Consider the following 18,050-nt stretch of genomic DNA (forward strand, 5'->3'; position numbering starts at 1 on the left):
TTTAATGGATTTAATCTCTTAACATCCACTGTTTCATAGAACCTTATCCCTGTACATGACCTGTTACAGAAGTGTAATGCGCTCCATTACTAATTGTCAAGTAGACTGGGGGCAGGAGGGTCATGATAACATAAATGGGCGTTTGCTCAAAAAAGGTTAAGAAACACTGACCTAAGGCATTTTCAGAACACTGTTTAGAAACACAGGCAGACAGATGTGTAAAATCTCACCTGTGACGTTGACATAGACGGTGGTGAAGGAGGCGAGCGGCACAGCGGCGACATTCTGCACTCGAACCCTGAGCGTGAAGAAGCGAGTCGTCTCGTAGTCCAGGTTCTCGGCCACCAGGATGGAAGCAGACCCATCAGCCCGGTTTGGCTTGATGTAAAACCGAACCGGCATGTTGGTCTCTGGAACCTGACCCTCCTCCAGGTTGTAGGTCACCCGGGGGGTCACCGAGAGGGGACGTCGCCTTGATGGTCTGACGGAGACACACAGGAGTCGTCCATTAGTTCTGTTATAGATAATCATTTTGGTATCACTTTTGTTTTTTTTAATATGGGGGGGCGGCCACGGCTCAGATGGTAGAGTGGGTTGTCCAATAACTGAAAGGTTGGCAGTTCGAATCCCACTCTGTCCATGTGCTGTTTTGTCTTTGGGCAAGACACTTCACCCTCCTTGCCTTGCATGTGAATGTTTGGTGGTGGTTGGAGGGGCCGTAGGTACAGATTAGCAGCCATAGTTGCGTCAGTCTGTCCCAGGGCAGCTGTAGCTACAGATGTAGTTTACCACCACCAGAGGGAGAATGTGTGAGTGAATGAATAATGAATCCTCTGTACGCACTTTGAGTATGCATTCATAGAAAAGTGCTATATAAATCTAATCCATCATTATTATTATTATTATGAGTAAGGTTATGAATTGGACATAGTTTATTTTTGATAAGTATATTACTGCTAAGAAATGAAAATTTATTTTTGTGCATTACTGTTATGAAACGGATAGTGTACTTTTGTTTTTGATATGTGCATTATTGTCATGAAAAGGAAAGTTTATTTTTGTCTTTGATGTGCACTATTACTGCTATGAAAAGGACAGAGTTTATTTAATGTGAAATGCTGCTGCAAAATGGACAGTCTGTCTTTGATCCAGCAATTTTGTGTTTTGTGCATTGAGAATAAATTTGAATTTAATCTGATATGGGAGGATTTTTGAGTTACTTAGGGAATCTGACATAGGAATTTAGGGTAGGTGAAGGATGGGGTAAGGGGGCGGGATATTATAAATTAAACTTCATCCTACTCCATTTCGAATGTTTAACTTTCTTTTATTTAATTATTTTGTTGTTTGATTTTAATGCAATATTCGAAATAAATAAATAAACAAATGATTCGGATTATCTTAACTGAATGTTGTTTGATCACATTACACATCACACCCTCTTATTGTTTATGTAAAGTTAATAGAGCGTCTCAGAAAACTTGTCATCACTTTGCTGACAATGTGAAAACAGTGAAATGTGGTTTAGTTTTCTAATAAATCCACATGAATCACGTCACAAAGGTTCTTTCCCCCACCATCTGTTTTCTTTGGGATATGGTTAACCCTTAATAGGGCACGCATTGAAATACTCTAAAATTCGAAATTACAACCTTTGTATGTTATTGAACATCGTCATCTCCCTCCTCTTGCCATAAAATATCTGAGCACCACTTGCTAAAAAGTAAAGACATGCAATAAAACAACTGTTATAAGTTCATAAACTGACAAAAATCACCCATATTCAGTATTTACAACTTAAGAATGTCTAAAATCTCTCCGTATAGTGTTATAAAAACCAACATGCTTTGTGACCTGACTGGGGCACAGGATTGTCCCCATATTTAATGTTTGTGGAAATGACCAAAAATAGTCACTTGTTTAATAAAGGGTTAAGTATTTTAGCCAAAATAACTAGAATTTTGACTGAATCTTGGGCTCAAATTGTGGCTTGTTAAATCCATTTTTCTCGCAGACAAACATTCAGTTTTGATGAGAACATGTCGAGTCCATGGTCATTTCTTTTGTTTTTCTGTGGATGTTGTAGCTGGTATTTTTACAGAAGTAGGTCAGCAAACATCCACACTTATTTTACTACTTTCCCCTTTGTTTCAGCGATAATTCCCACCAAATTTTCATGTTGTATTCACTACCATTTTAATACTTTAATGTTACAATCACTTATATTTGGCATAAACATGTCCACAAATATGGTTTTGGATCCCTGAGTTTGTGGTTTTCGTTATTAATTCGCGATGACCCGAGGTATTACAGAAAAAAAGCTGGACCTGACTTCTGAACTATTTGAGACGAACACATCCCTCTTCCAGAAGGACAGGGTTGGACCATAATGATCCTTTAAAGGTTTAATTTTCTACAGTCCCATTAGGATCAGTATTTCTAAGCTTTCACCAGAGCTGCAGATTTGGATTTGGAAGTGAAGAATGTAAACAGAGAAGATTCTGCGTGCTCCTTAGACTTAGGATTTATCTCCTTTTTCTGAAACAATAACCCCCCACTTCTCCTCATAATCCATCCAGGAGCCAGAGCCAAGGACCGGGTCCTGGTCCGTGATGACATGGTGTTATCACACAGCTGTCTCGTGTCGACGCTGAGGTCGTTCGTCTCATAACGACTCCAACGGCTTTGAACGGCACTCGGAGCCATAAAGCAAAACACTCACCAGAAAAACGACAGCGTAAAATAAACAGCTGCATCTGAAACACTCCAAGTAATGAAACGTTTCCACGGATTCGAGACCTTCTATGGGAAACGACGGCTTTCTCACCTAAAAGGCCCTGATTCTGATTTGTTGACGCTGTTCTTTGTGTGAATGTGGTAGAAAATATGTGTTTGGATCAGTGTGCGTGTTTGTTGTCCTGACCTCCAGCAGCAGCAGCAGAGCTTTTAAGACTTGTGTTATTCTCCCGACTGTAGATTGAACTGACCTCAGTGAGTGTGTGTTTGTGTTTTTAAGACTCTTGACACTTACAACCTTGCCAGGGAAGGATTGTGTTTTGCACGGTTGAGTGACACCACCTCGCTTTACCGCGCATATGACCTGTGCAGTTAAACACACATACACTGCTGTTGTATTTCCATGTGTTTAACGGCCATTACACAGACTCACATTCATTTCATGGAAACCTACGCTCAGCCAAAAATGGTCTCATGACATTAGTCAGTATCGAACATTATCAGAATAGAAGGCAAGTCATTATTTTGTCAGGTTTCATTTACTTTGATTTTTGTTCCCGAATGAATAGTAGTGGTTTTAAATGATTCATACAAGGTGCAAAAAAAGGTATCAAGACAAATAACACCTGATTTTATGGTTTAGAGCTAATTTTGTTCATTATTTTTGGTGGTTTTCACAATAATAAACCAAAACCAGATGGTTATTTGTGGTTTAAATAACTTGTGAATGACATAATAAGGTGAAAATGACAAATGATTAAATAGGCAAAAACAATATACACGACAAAAGTGGAAGAAAATGTGGTAAAAGATAAATGAGAGGAAAACAATGTGAAAGGCTAAACAAGACTAGCAAACCTAACATTAAAGGAGGGACATTTTGCTTTTCTAAATGGAATTATGCATTTTAAACATTTCCCTGTGGTCTACATAAACTGTAAATGCTCTGCTTGGGTCTGTATTCTTCATTAATTCAAACTCCACAGGTCCATATTTAACCCTATTTCTGAGTAATGACACCAGAAAGGTGGTTTTGAGCGTTGGCCCTTTAAATGCAAATGAGCCACTTCATGCCCTACCCCCTCCAGGTTGTTGGCTGTGGTGCTCTGTCTTGTTCAGCCACTTGTGTTCATTAATACAACCAACGACTGAACATTTTAGGTAATCGGCTCAAAGTTTGGACATATTTTCAGTATGGACTACAACTACTGCTGCTGATAAACAATTATGCCGTACTCAGAGAAATATTCACAGGAAGCCTTGACCTTATATGTTCAAATGTCGTGACATAACTACAGGGTGTCCCATAAGTCTCCATACATAGGAGACATAATACATTCCATACATATATGGTTCTAACATGTATTTCTTTATATTTCTTCTTTATAGTTCTTCAGCAGACACGCATTGAAATGTGTTCCCGACAAAATGGCAGTCATATAGAGCATATTATTTATATTAAAATGGTTTATGTCAAGAAACGTTTATTGTTCCTATGTATGGAGACTTATGGGACACCCCTGTAGTTATAGATGTAACAAATTAAGAAGGAATTCAAACAGGTTGTAGAAATCCACTCGATTTTTGCCAAAATGAATATAAAGATAGCTTTGCAGCACCTGGAGGGTTCAAATTCAAACTGTATGAACTATTAGCATCCAAATACACAAATAAATATACCAAAGACTAATAAAAGTGGTTTTAGCCAAATATGACCCCTTTAAATTAAAATAGACAATTGAGAATGAGCCCAAAATATGGCAAAACAGCAACATTTTAGAAATCTAGAGACTTAATTCAAATGATAGACTGATGAAATGTTTGTTCTAAAGTAAAATTAAGCAAAACAAACAAAACACAGAAACATTAGTGTGAGAGAAATAAAGCCAACAGACAAATGAACTAGGTTGTTTTGAGTCCCAGAAAGCTGTGTGCCGGTGGTGATGAAGCAGAAGACTTGTTATTTGTTTCAACAATACACAAAGATCCTCACACAGCATCGCTAATATGACATCCCACGTTGTAACCGCTAGAGATGAAACACTTGGCTCCTTCATCCTCATCTCCTGTGACTTCAAACACACCTGTACCACACTGAGCCCACATTCACCCAGGGCATTGGACTGTCACACCAGGGAAGGACAGGATTCTGAGGTCTTTTACACTAGACCAGGATTCCATCCCCACAACAGACACTAAAAACTTACATCACATCCAGACCTTACCTTAACCCATACAGACCCAGCACTACTTTTATGTCAGTTCCCAAATGGAATTTCTCTACATCTAACCTTTTTTAAGGGATTTATCACAATATTTATTGGAATATTATCCTCTGTATGGTTTGCATTTTATCAGTATAAATATGGGATTTTCCTGTATTTAATTAATGATCATGCAGATGTTCATAAAAACTCAGATTAAAAATTTCGGGTTATTATACCAGAAAATGAGGAAAAACTGCTGAAAAAGTGACGTTGTCAGTAAAAACCATCATTAACCCTGTAAGCTTGAAACATTAAATCCTGACAGAAAATTCCAGTTCTTGAAAGTGGAGCATTTATTGGTCCTTCTGAACAACCACAAAAAATGTTTTTCAAATATCAATGTCCATGTGTGAGTTTCAATTTTGTGTCATGTGATATATCGGGTCTCAATGCTCAAATATTATTTTTGAACAAACAAAAACGTAATATAACATAAACATGTTCTAACAAATTGGTAATTCCTTTTCAAAACTGTCAAAGTTCTGCCTCCTCCTCATTAATGACAATCTTGTAGTGCCACTGGAAAGGCCTCTGGTGAATGAATTTCTCTCCCCTGGTGGATTATCCATCTATTGCATGTATCTAATTGTATACATCAGGTTTTTCAAGAAAAAAATATCACACTGATCATGTAGAGGGCCTCAAAACTCATGTATCAAATACGATACATTTAGTGTTATAGGGTTAACATAAACCCAGCATGCCCATCAATGCTGTAGAAGATGACAGTGTTTCCATGTTGATTACGGAGCCTCTGAACGTCCTAATGGGTCATATCTGATGACCATGAAAAGACGACAAACTGTATTTTACACCAATTATTTACATAGATTGAAAGTATTAGTGGATCATCAGATATTAAACAGTTTAGAATCAGTAGATGCTTTTGGTCGGTGATGGATTTTGGTTTATGTCTAATCCCATAATCATTTGACTCTGAGTTTTAGTCTCATTTATCTACACATCTTTCTGATGTCAAACCCAATGTGTTGACACAGAAACTGTCTAAAGGAAACAGTCATAACCCTACTCATAGGGACTAGTACAACCTGTCAACACTCTGCGGATTTGGAAATCACACCCCCTACATCCTGATTCAATGCTGCGTATTCACATGAGATAGGTCTGTTTTCACTCAGATTTACTGACATTATTCCCCAGCAGTGAGGTCAAGGCAGGGTCGCCGCTTACAGATAAATGGTAAAACAGAAAAAAATGCTCCTTACTGTAGCTGTCATACATATCATCATCTTTTGAAGGATTAATGTGCTTTTTCATTGAAATCAGGTACATCACAGCACAAACCTGAATTTTCAACCTAAACCACGTTTAAATACTTGATTATCATCACCAGTGCAGCCTCCATAGTCCTTAACCAGAAAATAAGATGAATAAATGTGCAGAGGGAACACAAATGTGTTAATTCACATATGACTAATATTTCTAATGTTTGCTGAATCTCTAACACAAACTTTTCAGAGACCTCTTTGCAGAGAAAGTTTACTTTTTGCATGTTTCAGCTATGAGATTTTTCTAAACCGAAAGAAATTTAAGCCCTTGACATTTTACTCTTTTTCATCACATTTCTATTTCAGTGAAGCACTTTGCTGCTACATTTGTCAGACACGTCACTTGTGAAGTCAGGGATGCTTCTCCCTTTAACCCCATCTCCTGTAATGACCTTTACAGAGTGACTTAAGATCCCTGGGATCACTCTCAGGGCTATTTCCACCAGAGCTGACATGTTTCCTCACAGAAAAACACTGAGTGAGAAACGCTGTTGACCACCGGAAACACCAAAACGCTCGTCAGCCTCTCTCTCCTATGATAACTCAACCTGTACGTCCATCGCTCGCCTGTGTTTACATGAAAGAGCAAACACAAATGCAAAAAAAACTGAGTATTTTTTTGCCATGTTATAATATGTACAACTTTGATAATAATGAGTGTTTTAATGTTTATACACTACAAACTATATATATATATATATATATATATATATAGATATAGATATATATCTATATATATATTGAAACCTCCACTTAACTCATATTCTGTATTAATTGAGAAATCTACTCTTTTTTGTCTTTAATAGTTTCCTACAGAAAGTGATGAAAAAAAAAAAATCACCAGAAATCATAAAAAAACATGTTAAGAATACTGAAAATTGAATAATAATTAGTAATAAATAATTGGTATGGATATTTAATATAAGGTCGTTTATAGGAAATGAATATAGAAATAAAAGTAACAAAAATGTTATACCATTGATAGCCACTAGATTTACCCCAAAAAGTCACCGACTCCCATACACTTACACTGAACTTCTCTTTAAGCATAGAAGTGAATTTTATTCAGAAGGGACACTCTCATGGGAGCGCACTGAGCCTTCTTTTAGTCTTTTCCTCCTTTGATAAGAAGGTTGAAACAGAAGTTTTGATGTCTGTTGTGTTGTATTTTGATTGACAGTGTGCATGCCTAGGCAGTCAGACTTTCAGAGCTTCTGTTTATTGAATAAAATACATATTCTATATTCATAATCAGCTCAACTGTAGTTGTGGTTTACAAGTTACACAAACAAGGTTTATTTTTTAAGTTAGTGTTTAACATCTCCTGGTGCATCTATAGCCTGTCCGTCCATGGGAGTGGATCTCTCCTTCACTGTGGTTCTCCCCGAGGTTTCTCCCTTTTCCCACTGGGTTTTGAGTTTTTCCTTGCCGAGAGGAGGGTCTAAGGACGGGGGAGCCCTGGACACTACTCATTTTCCTTGCTGTTTATTTGACTATTTGTTTACTCCAACTGCCTCTGTAAAGCCCTTTGAGATAACCTTGTTGTGATATTGGGCTATACAATAAAGTTGAATTGAATTGAATTGAATTGAATTAACATCAGCTCACCCAACTGGCCATTACACTTTTGTATCTCCACCCTTTTTGTCCAAATACAGTCACCTCTGATTCTAAAAGCCAGCATGGGGTCCAGACAAAACTTCCTGAACAACCTTCTCCTGACCTCCTGAATGAATGGGATACATCATGGTTCATCTGTGCTCTAATTATATACAGTTTATGACTTCAACAGCGGCTGTTTGTGATCCGCTTCACTTATCGACCCAGTGTCACAGTGAGGTCAGGCTGATTTTTGCAGTATATAACCTTAGTATTATTATGATGTTTGACTTCCAGCCAGTGTCAGATAGATGTGATAGTGGTCTGTTATCTTTTTTAGATAAATTACAGCTGTGTCTGTGCAGTGGGTGTCCAGTTTGCAGGTGAGGAGTCGAGTCAGGACACGCTGGTCGTCTCCAGAAAGCGGAGCTCGAAGCTGCCTGCAGCAGGCGGAGGCAGCGGAGCGTAGGGAATCAGCTCTAATGAGAAATCATCTCATTAGACATCAGTGCAGCGAAGCTAAGCTGATCAGTGTGTGCCATCTTCTCCCACACAGATTAGGGCCTGTGGAGTTATCGCAGCACATCGCTCTCAGCTGGTGCAGCTGGTGCTCACAGTGACTCAGCTGGATGGATGCAGATCATCCTACCAGCTAACGATGCTATTGGTTAGCCGTCGGCCGAGAGGTTCATTAAGGTCAGACGTCCTTAGTGCTGAAGCGCTCATTAACCCTGAAATTCCACAGTTAATGTGAATAACAGTCTAATAGCATTAAAATGCCTCATGTAACTGCCTCAATCAGGAGTTTTCAACCAGGTTCAGAGGTGGTGTTGGCTGGGTGGTGTCTCAGATGCATTCAGTGGATTATGACTGGTGGGTTCTGTGTGGGATGTTTTAAATAACAGTTTCAACATTAAGTACAAAACTGCAGATACCCAAGTTTCACTTTTGTCTCTTTCTCACAATCACAATCCTGTTCATCTCACAGCGAGCAATGCATCATGGGATGTAGCATTAATGTTGCTATGTTTGTTTGATCCTTAGTGTTTTTTTTAACATTTTGCTGTAAAGTTATAAAGAAATGCAGTTAAGATCGCATCTCTGAGTCCATACAGTTGTGTGCAATGCTTTGTTTCTGAAACCCTAAAAGTATTTGTTTTAGATCCTGTTGTGTTTTGTAGCTCAACGTGTTTCCAGTAGCTCATTAGGACCATGTTAGTTCACACACTGCAGATCATGTTACTTTCTTGTTTTCTTGACAATTTCATAACATTTTATTTCACCATTGTTGGTTACATTTTCATTTAACTATCAATTTTAACGGCAAAAATATTTTAAATATAATATTTAACTGCATTGCCTGTCTTTATCTGGGAGTGGAAAGTGTATAAAGACAGAGGAACGACATACATTCAGTAGTTTGGGGACTCTCTGCTCCAGGTGTTTGTACAATATGATGTATGACCATGAAACGCTCAGTCATCAAGACACCTCAGGGAGGAGCTATGTCATGCAAAATAAAAGTTAAGTCACTACTTTAAATAAGAGCTGAATACTGATAGAATCCAAGTCGGATGGAAACAGAAAGTAGAAGAGGCCAAAACAATAATCACACACATAGGAGATGGCTTCAGTGTATTGATGCGGGGATTTAACACAGTGGCCTCCTCCCTCTGCCTTGTTAACAGTGTAATTAACAGACCTTATTAACGCAGCTAAATTTAAAACAACAGTTCCACCTCAGCGCAATTAACACAGCAGAAGAAGAGGAGGAGGAGGAGGAGGGGGGGGGGGGTCTACTGTATTTTGAAAGACGTGATCAGTGATCAGTCAGTTTGTTCACTTTATGAAACCAAGACTGAGCCTGAATCAGTAGGACAGCAACATTTTGGATTATTGAGTATATACAGAATAATAAATGACCATAAATGAGGATGATTTTAGAAAGTTATGGGTAAAGACAGGTTTCTTTTGGCCAAACAGAGGACACGTTTATTGGATTTTTGCCGTTTCTATCAACATTTTCTAATGCAAAATATGCGTGAAATAGGCTACATTTATGGAAACAGCTATTGTGCTAGAAAGACGTCGCAAATAGGAAACTACACAATAATAATAAAAATAACCTGCTAGATAAAGTCAATACTTCTTAAAAAGCTGAAGAGGTAATGATATAAATGTCAGTTTGAAGGACAAGTCAGGAGCTTTTAATGTCAGTAAACCAGACAAAAAAACAGTAGAAAATGGAAATTAGAATATGGACAAAATCCATAACCTAAATATCCATAATTGTCATAATGAATGGCCAAACGTTATTTCTCTCAAGTTTAAATGCTGAGAGAAAGGTGAAGAAACCAGGAGGTTAAACTATTCAAAAGATGCAGCGTGACGAAAACAACAAAGATGACGCAAGGACAAAACAAGACACAATGTAAAAGATATCAGAAGAAAATGACAGAAAAACTTACCTGTAGCCCCTGATTTTGTGACTGCTTGTTTCTTTATTTTGCCATAAAAAATCAGTGCAATTTGAATGTAAAGATGAAAATATCGAAATATTTTCAGATGTTTTAATGGTTAGTACAAATGAAATAAACTGTAAAGACTAAAGAAAAATTATTGTGATGAACATAATGATCTCAATATAAAAATATACCGGAAATACTCCACTCAAGTACAAGTATTGTCATATAATCCATGAGTAAATGGACTTAATTACTTTCCAGTGCTGGTCTTTCTTTTCTTTACTGTTTCATTCTATATTTTTGACCCTTCTCTCCTTCCGTCCGTCACATGTCAGGTTAAACACTGTAATTAAACATCAGTTTTCCTCAGAGGTGAAGGGCGTTCATTGTGATGCTCTGACAGCAGGTGTAATTATCTCTCCATCTGCCTCTCTCTGCTGTCAATCATTGCTGACAGATGAAGCTGTGGGTGGGACAAACCTCCGATCATCACCCTCCTCATCATCATCGTCATTTTCCACCTCTTCGGTTATGACGCAGGCTTGAAAATGAGGCGGAGGAGGGTGAAAGGTACGCACACACAGGCCCTACAGCTGCTCAAAAACTGACTAACCTCCGTGAAATCGAGCAGCTGGAGGCTAAAAAACTCCTCCACCTTCTAAACCAGAGGCTTAGGAAAAAGACGGCAAATTAGGACGGAGGGATCAAAAGATGGGGAAAAAAAAATCACCGGAGGTAGACGGAGGAAAATGTATCAGGTGAGACATACTCAGGGCGGGTTTGTTGTTTGCTCGGCAGAAAAATGTTCCCCGGCTAAACGTGCTGACACGGGGAGGGAGGAAGAGGAGGAGAGGGGGGATGAAGGAGAAGAAGAAAGTGAGTGTTTAGCGTCCTAGGGGTGTTCTGCACAGATGTGAAGGAGGATGTAAACCAGCGAGAACTCCTGCAGGACGACGACCGGCTTTAAATACTTCCTCCTCTCCATACTTCAGTGACCACACATTCACTTTAGTATCAGTCTGAAATATTTACCCCCTGAAATCACAAAGGCCTGTTGGACAGAACCAGCACCAGCACCATCACCAGCACCATCACCAGAACCAGAACCTGCTTTTTGACAGTCACATAAACCACTGGGCTCAAGTAACTGCAAAAATACTGGAGTAAGACTGAAAAACGTGAGTGACACTTACTCAGGACGTCCAATGGTTATATCAGGTGTTAACATGCAGTTATAAACAAGACACACCAATGGAGTAGAGAAAATGAACATACTATACTATACTATACTATACAAAACTATACTATATCAGGGGCACCACTACCAATTGTGGGCCCCATGAAAGGTAAACATTGTGGACCCTTTCATGAAATTCCATCAGAGCGGGGGGAGCAGAGGCGATTTCTCAAAGACTGCAAGGGAAGCTCGGCTTCCCCTACAATTACGAAAATTAAATGGTCAAATATGTATGGTTGTGTTGACAGTTCGTTGACTACAAATGTGTTAGAACACGTTCATCTCACAGACGAGTTCGTTCAGAATCAGCTTTATCACAAATCAACGGACTCGATGTTGTTCACTTCTCATACATTCCCATTGCGCTGTTAGCTAAAAAAGCTGACAGCTATTTTGAGATCTACTCCTTCACTTGACAGAGTTCAGTTTAATACCATCACGCATTCTGCTGTGAAATCGAGAGAGAAACCACTACGAAATTACTTGTTCATTTCTTGCACTGTAAATTAAACACACTCATTGTACTTCCTTGTTTCAATTTAACATAATTTCAGCATTTTCTTGTTTCAGTTACATAATTCAGTCATTTTTTGTTTGAGTTTAGTATCGTTTTGGAGCTACATTGGCAGGTGTAGAAAGGAGCTTCTCTTGTTTAAAAAGGCTCGAGTCCTACACCCCGCAACACAATGGGCCAAGGCCGTCTAAGCAGCCTCGCTCTGCTGGCCATTGAGAGGACACTGCAAGTCCCTGGAAAAGACGCCTATTTGGTATGATAAGGTCACTGACCATTTTCTTAAAAAGGAACAGAGGGCCAAATTTATGTTTAAATGGTCCATATATAGTGTCACTTACGCTAGCATGAAAATGAAACTGAAACTTAGCATGCTTTCAGCATCCGACTCCTGAATTCTACGCCTGTCTTATCATACATGAAATTTTCACAACTTGTAGCCCGTATCTCTGTACCTACCGGACCCCTTCCACTGCTCTATGGGCCCCCCCACAAATGCTGGGCCCCATGAATTTGTCATGTTTACCCCCCCTTATCGGCACCCCAGTACTGTACTGTACTATACTATACTATAATATGCTATGCTATGCTATGCTATGCTATGCTATACTAACCCTAACCCTGACACACCAATAGAGCAGAGAAAATGAACATACTACTACTATACAATACTAACCCTAACCCCCTAACCCTAATCCTAACCCTCTAACCCTAACCCAAACCCTAGTCCTAACCCCCTAACCCAAACCCTAGTCCTAACCCTACTATACCTTTACAAAAAAAAAAAAAAAGAAGTCAAATAGAACAGTTGCACGTGGGTTAACATCTATTTATAAATCTCTTCCTGGGATGAATTCATCTTATCTTTGCACCAACTATGGTGGAAAAAGCTTTCAGACACCATTTTACACATCTCACATAAGTATATGTGTTTCATTATTTTGCTGAAACATCCAGTTTTGATCTCTATGGAACAGAGAATGTGCAGAAGGGAGCATGTGGGTTTGGAGAATGAAGTTCAATGACGTAAGAGTGAGTCTTAATACAGTGTATCAAAAATATATGAAGTGTCCAAAAACATGTGCATGTGTAAAACCAAAAAGCAATATGGTCTGGACTGTCAGAAGTGTCAGTTTCATTTACAATTAGTGGAGGATTTGGCAAAGGTACACACTTTGTTTACTCAAGCACAGACATGTACACCCCCTCAAAACTCTGGTAACAGTAGAAATTCTGGTCATTTAACGTACCTTCATTTATTGACCTGCACTGTTGCTATAACTGTGAGGTTGCCTGATTTTGCTGACGTGCTAGAAATTTAGATTTTTGGCATAAATGGGCAAAAATTCCAGCATTTCAGCATATTGTAATTCTGTAATTCAAGTCATCTGGCAGGAAATAGACTTGAAACCACTCCTCTGCTCTGTTTTCCACACAACTTACAGGCACTCAATCCCTACAGTTATTTCTTCTTTGTCCATCGTTGCCCCTGAAAGACTAGACGTTTTCAACCAAATCATGACTACAATAATCTGTTCACACGGCCTGTTTCAAATCACATTGTTATTTTATATTTGCTCTTAAATTGCTCTTGTTTGAACATTTTCTTAAAGCTGCTTCTGCCTGAATGAGAAATGGATGTACAGTATGACACAGATTTAGCTTTTGCATGCGTTGTTGTGTCAGTTTTTCTTTTTTTTTTTTTTTTTTTTTTTTTTTACATTTTTTTAAACCCAATTTGAAAGAAAATTCAGCTGGTTTTAACGTCATGAAAGCCAGGTGTTTGACTCACCACTATCTTGGCGTCTCGGACAGTGTTTTCCGGTACGGTGACCCAGTATTCTGACTGTTCCCAGTGTGGCGGCTGGTTGTGGACATTTGTGATGATGACCGTGAGTTCCACAGAGCTGCTGCGATTCCCTCCGTCCGATGCCACAATCTGCTGGTTGATCCTGGACGTCTGCAGGAAAACGGAACAGGCATTTATCAAACAGAGCTGCTTCTTTAATCATGTTAAACCTTTAATTTCCATATTCTCAAAGGCTATGGTTTTCTTGTCATTGTTTGAGCATCAAATCTTCAAATTTCTATGATCATGCAATTGTTTGACAGCTTTAAAAGTTAACTAAATCAAATAAATATGAGGCTGAATCCATAAACACAGACTTTTTAAAAGGACTCTGGGACTGAATAAAGAAGGAGGGAGCAGCAGAGTCTGTCTTTGCTAAATAATTGACTGAGGTGTCGTTGAAATAATCAGTGGTGGGTGAAGACACAGAAGAAGAAGAGAAAGGAGATGACAGTCACAGAAGAAGAAGAAGCAGAAGAAGAAGAAGAAGAAGCAGAGGAGCAGTGACTTCACAGCGGGTTTGATTTCAGACTGTACAAACAACAGGACAGACGCTCGTGACAGTTATGAAATATTTAGAGTACACTCTGTTTGATGCAAGTTTTATTCCTCTTCTTGCGGCAGAAACAACAGAGCGACTCCTGGAAACAGCTCAACCACACGACCCCTGACCTCATGACCTCCTGACCCCGACACCTTCTCACTGCTCAGTCACTTACTGTACCTGTAATTACATATTTATTAGGGCTGTCAAAATGCATTAAGGTGGATTAATCCATCATCATGATGAATCTGAATAATATTTTAACTCATCTACAGCGCAGAATGACTCTGAACGTCTCTGCCAACGCATTTGGGGCAGTTTGTCCAAGTAGAGTTACCATCATGCATGAACAAATGGGCAGTTGATCTGCTAGTGACAGGCAGCAGAATCAACCAATAAAAATGGAAGACACTAAACAGCACGTTGGCCCTCTGGATGGAAATATGAGGACAAAAAACCCCAAGACGGAACAGTTGTTTCAAGTTGTTTTGCTGAAACTGTTGAAAGGGTTTAATTAACATGTTAAATGCATATATAGTCCCTTCATTCTTGAGTCTATTTGCCCATGCAAAATGAAACGAAATTAATATAGATTAAAAATGAATATTTAATCGTGATTAATCGAAATTAATCCACAGTAACCCTGTGATTAATCTGATAAAAAAAAATTATCGTTTGACAGCACAAATATTTATATGTATAACTAGATGATGACAAACCTAATAATACCATCAGATCAGCAAATAATCCTTCAATATCCCTTTTTTTAAAAAATTATTATTATGCTCGTCTATTTAAAATCTATGTAAAACTACAAAAACACACATATGTTTCCTCAGTGGATGCAGAGAAAACATGCTTCATATTAATGATTAATGAGCTGAGCTGCTGGCTCCATGTATATTTATGTGCAGAAGATTTCACCAAGGGAACAGCACAAGAACTCAACATATTAGATGTATGTAAAATTTAGCGTTCCAGATGATCGGTTAGACATATACAGCTTTAAAATGTGGAAGTTTTAGAAAATGACAAGAAGTTGAAAATGCAAGAGGACATTTTGGGGCGAAAAAAGATATTAAAAGATGTTGGATTTTAGGGGGGACATGAGGACATTTTAAAAGAACTGTTTTGGAAAGTAAGCACAGTTTTAAAAAGCTTGGGGACGGCAAAAGAGACAGTTCTTGTAAATAATAGATTATATTTGTTTTACATGAGTATTTTGAACAAAGGGAGAAGATTTGGGAAGTTGAGGACATTTTAGGTGATTCAGTCCAGACTGAGGACATAGAAGACAGACTGTTTTGACATCTTTAGCATGTGAGCACACTGTTAAAAACATATATACAGTTGTTTTGGCTGAAATGAGGATCAAATGAGAACAATGTCAAAATTCTGCGACCTTTTTTTAAAATTATTTTGTGAAGACTTTTGTTGAACGAAACATGGACATTTTTAACTTCATATTAAAGGCAGAGTTCCTGAACAGTGTTTGTCTGTTGTTGTGTCTCTCACCTGTGAGATGGGGTGGTTGACGTAAATCCAGCCGGTACTGGGGTTGATGTGCAGGTAAGCTGGCCTCTGACTGGACAGTGAGTAGGTGATGGCAGCATTGCTCCCTTGGTCGTCATCGTGTGCCGCCGCTCGCAAGAAACTAGTTCCCACCGGAGTGTCTTCTCTAAGGAAATCTGAAAGGAACAGTCACATAAAAAACAGATTTCTGTAAAAGCTACTGCTGGAGATGGAAGTTTTTTGTTTTTGTTTTTTACATACAGCGAGAATAAACAATACAAAGTAGAGAATTTATGTTTGGAAGCTAACTAACATTAGATTCAATTACATTTGTCAAACTGGGTCTTTACAGATTTCCATGATAAACTAGAATATTTTACCTGATCTGAACAGTTCAGGGGAATCTAAGTAAAGTAAATATTTATGTCACATACAGCTGAATATGAAGTGAAGAGATATGTAATTTAGACATTTAAAAAGCAGAAAAACCACTGTTATTTTAATTATGCACTATATTCAAATTGATGCATTAGTTTCATCCAACAGTATTTCTACTATGTTTGTCTACTGGGTGGCATAGCGGTTAACTCTTTCCCCTTACATCTAGAAACTTGTGAGTTTATTCATTTTCTCCATGCTCTGAAGGTTTCCTACAGGTTCTCACACAATTAAAATCAAGGTACATATATTTTAATTCTCCTGAAAAAGTGGAGTTGGTCCCCTAGTGCCTTCAATGGCAGCTCACTGCTCCTAATGTGTAATAATTTGTGCTAATGCTAATTGCTAATGCTAATGCTAGGTAGCGTACATGTGATGGGTCAAATGCAGAGACCGGATTTCCCTCCAGGTATAATGGAGCAAGTTAACCTTTTAGCTAACCCTTTAACCTTTTACTAAATGTGTCACAGACACCGTTTTCACAGCAGTAACTAATATCAAATAACAAACAGAGGTGCACAGATAGGAGCTGATTAATGCACAGTTAATTTAATCAACAGTAACACCTTTGTTTACTTTAAGGAAAGATGCTATTGTTAGCTCTCTTAGCGCTCTGCTGTCAAACACTATTTTAATTAGATGGTTCTGTGTCATTTGAGGCTGAATAAATAAAGTACAAGACATGCAAGAAACACAAGTATGACTGGTTTCATCCATGTTTCCATAAGTTCTCAGACATCCTCAAACTAAAATACACACAACATATTATTTTTAGTCTGTTTAAAACCTGTTAAACCCTGACCATATTTTCAAGGGAAAAACGCCTAAAAAGACATACCCAAAGTAAATGAAGAATTACTTATAATACTTACAATAATAAAGTTCATATGGATGTTCTTGGTATCTATAGACATTTAGAGACCTCACAGACTCTATTCCCATTGTCTAAAATATTGTATCTATTGCTACGCCTGAGTAAACTGTAACAAACTAAAAGAGAAATTAGAATTTTTTATCCTCGTCTGTTTTTTTTCGGCTGGATTGACGATGATATGCATAAATTAATTGTTCGTGTCGGAGATTTTTAATAGCGTATATTTCACCCCACAAAGATTAAAAATCATGTTTGAACATTAAAGTTTGCACTAAAATACACTTTTGATGTACTTTTATTAACATTAGGGTCTAAACTTTGAGCAAAAGTTGAAAAAAACATCCATTGTCCTGATTTATTATATTTTTTATGGTAGATGAATATTAATATAATTTTTTCAGCCCGCCAGCGGGCTGATAGGGCTAAAGGGGTTAAGTGAATCCGTGATCAGTGATGAACCGGCTATATTGTCAGACAAGTCGTATATAATAATAAGGCAGGCGATGTTTAAGTGGCTTTTAGCTTGAGAAAAGAAAAATGATGACACCCCCTTCTAAAGATAAAAAAAACGTTCTGTCATAGATAAACACTCATATACTGTAAAAATATAGATTAATGATTAAATGTGTCCCTGTGGAAACTTTCAGGTACATTCTATTAAATTATGACTTTGACTAGTGATAAAAGTGGTTGTGTGTAGTTTTTATTCTGTTTCAAATACTTCTTTAT

At 38.1% G+C, this 18,050-nt stretch overlaps 1 protein-coding gene across 1 annotated transcript in view; it reads right to left on the reverse strand.

Moving 5' to 3' along the window:
- The window catches only part of LOC115435949 (neural-cadherin), a 241,626-nt gene that overhangs the window by 58,120 nt on the left and 165,456 nt on the right, over positions 1-18,050 (reverse strand). Inside the window, 4 exon segments of the mRNA XM_030158588.1 lie at positions 231-450; positions 452-481; positions 13,897-14,064; positions 16,013-16,185. Of these exon segments, the coding sequence (XP_030014448.1) occupies positions 231-450; positions 452-481; positions 13,897-14,064; positions 16,013-16,185 (591 nt within the window).

This window comes from Sphaeramia orbicularis, chromosome 16 (assembly GCF_902148855.1).
Source record: "Sphaeramia orbicularis chromosome 16, fSphaOr1.1, whole genome shotgun sequence".
NCBI classification, from domain to species: Eukaryota; Metazoa; Chordata; class Actinopteri; order Kurtiformes; family Apogonidae; genus Sphaeramia; species Sphaeramia orbicularis.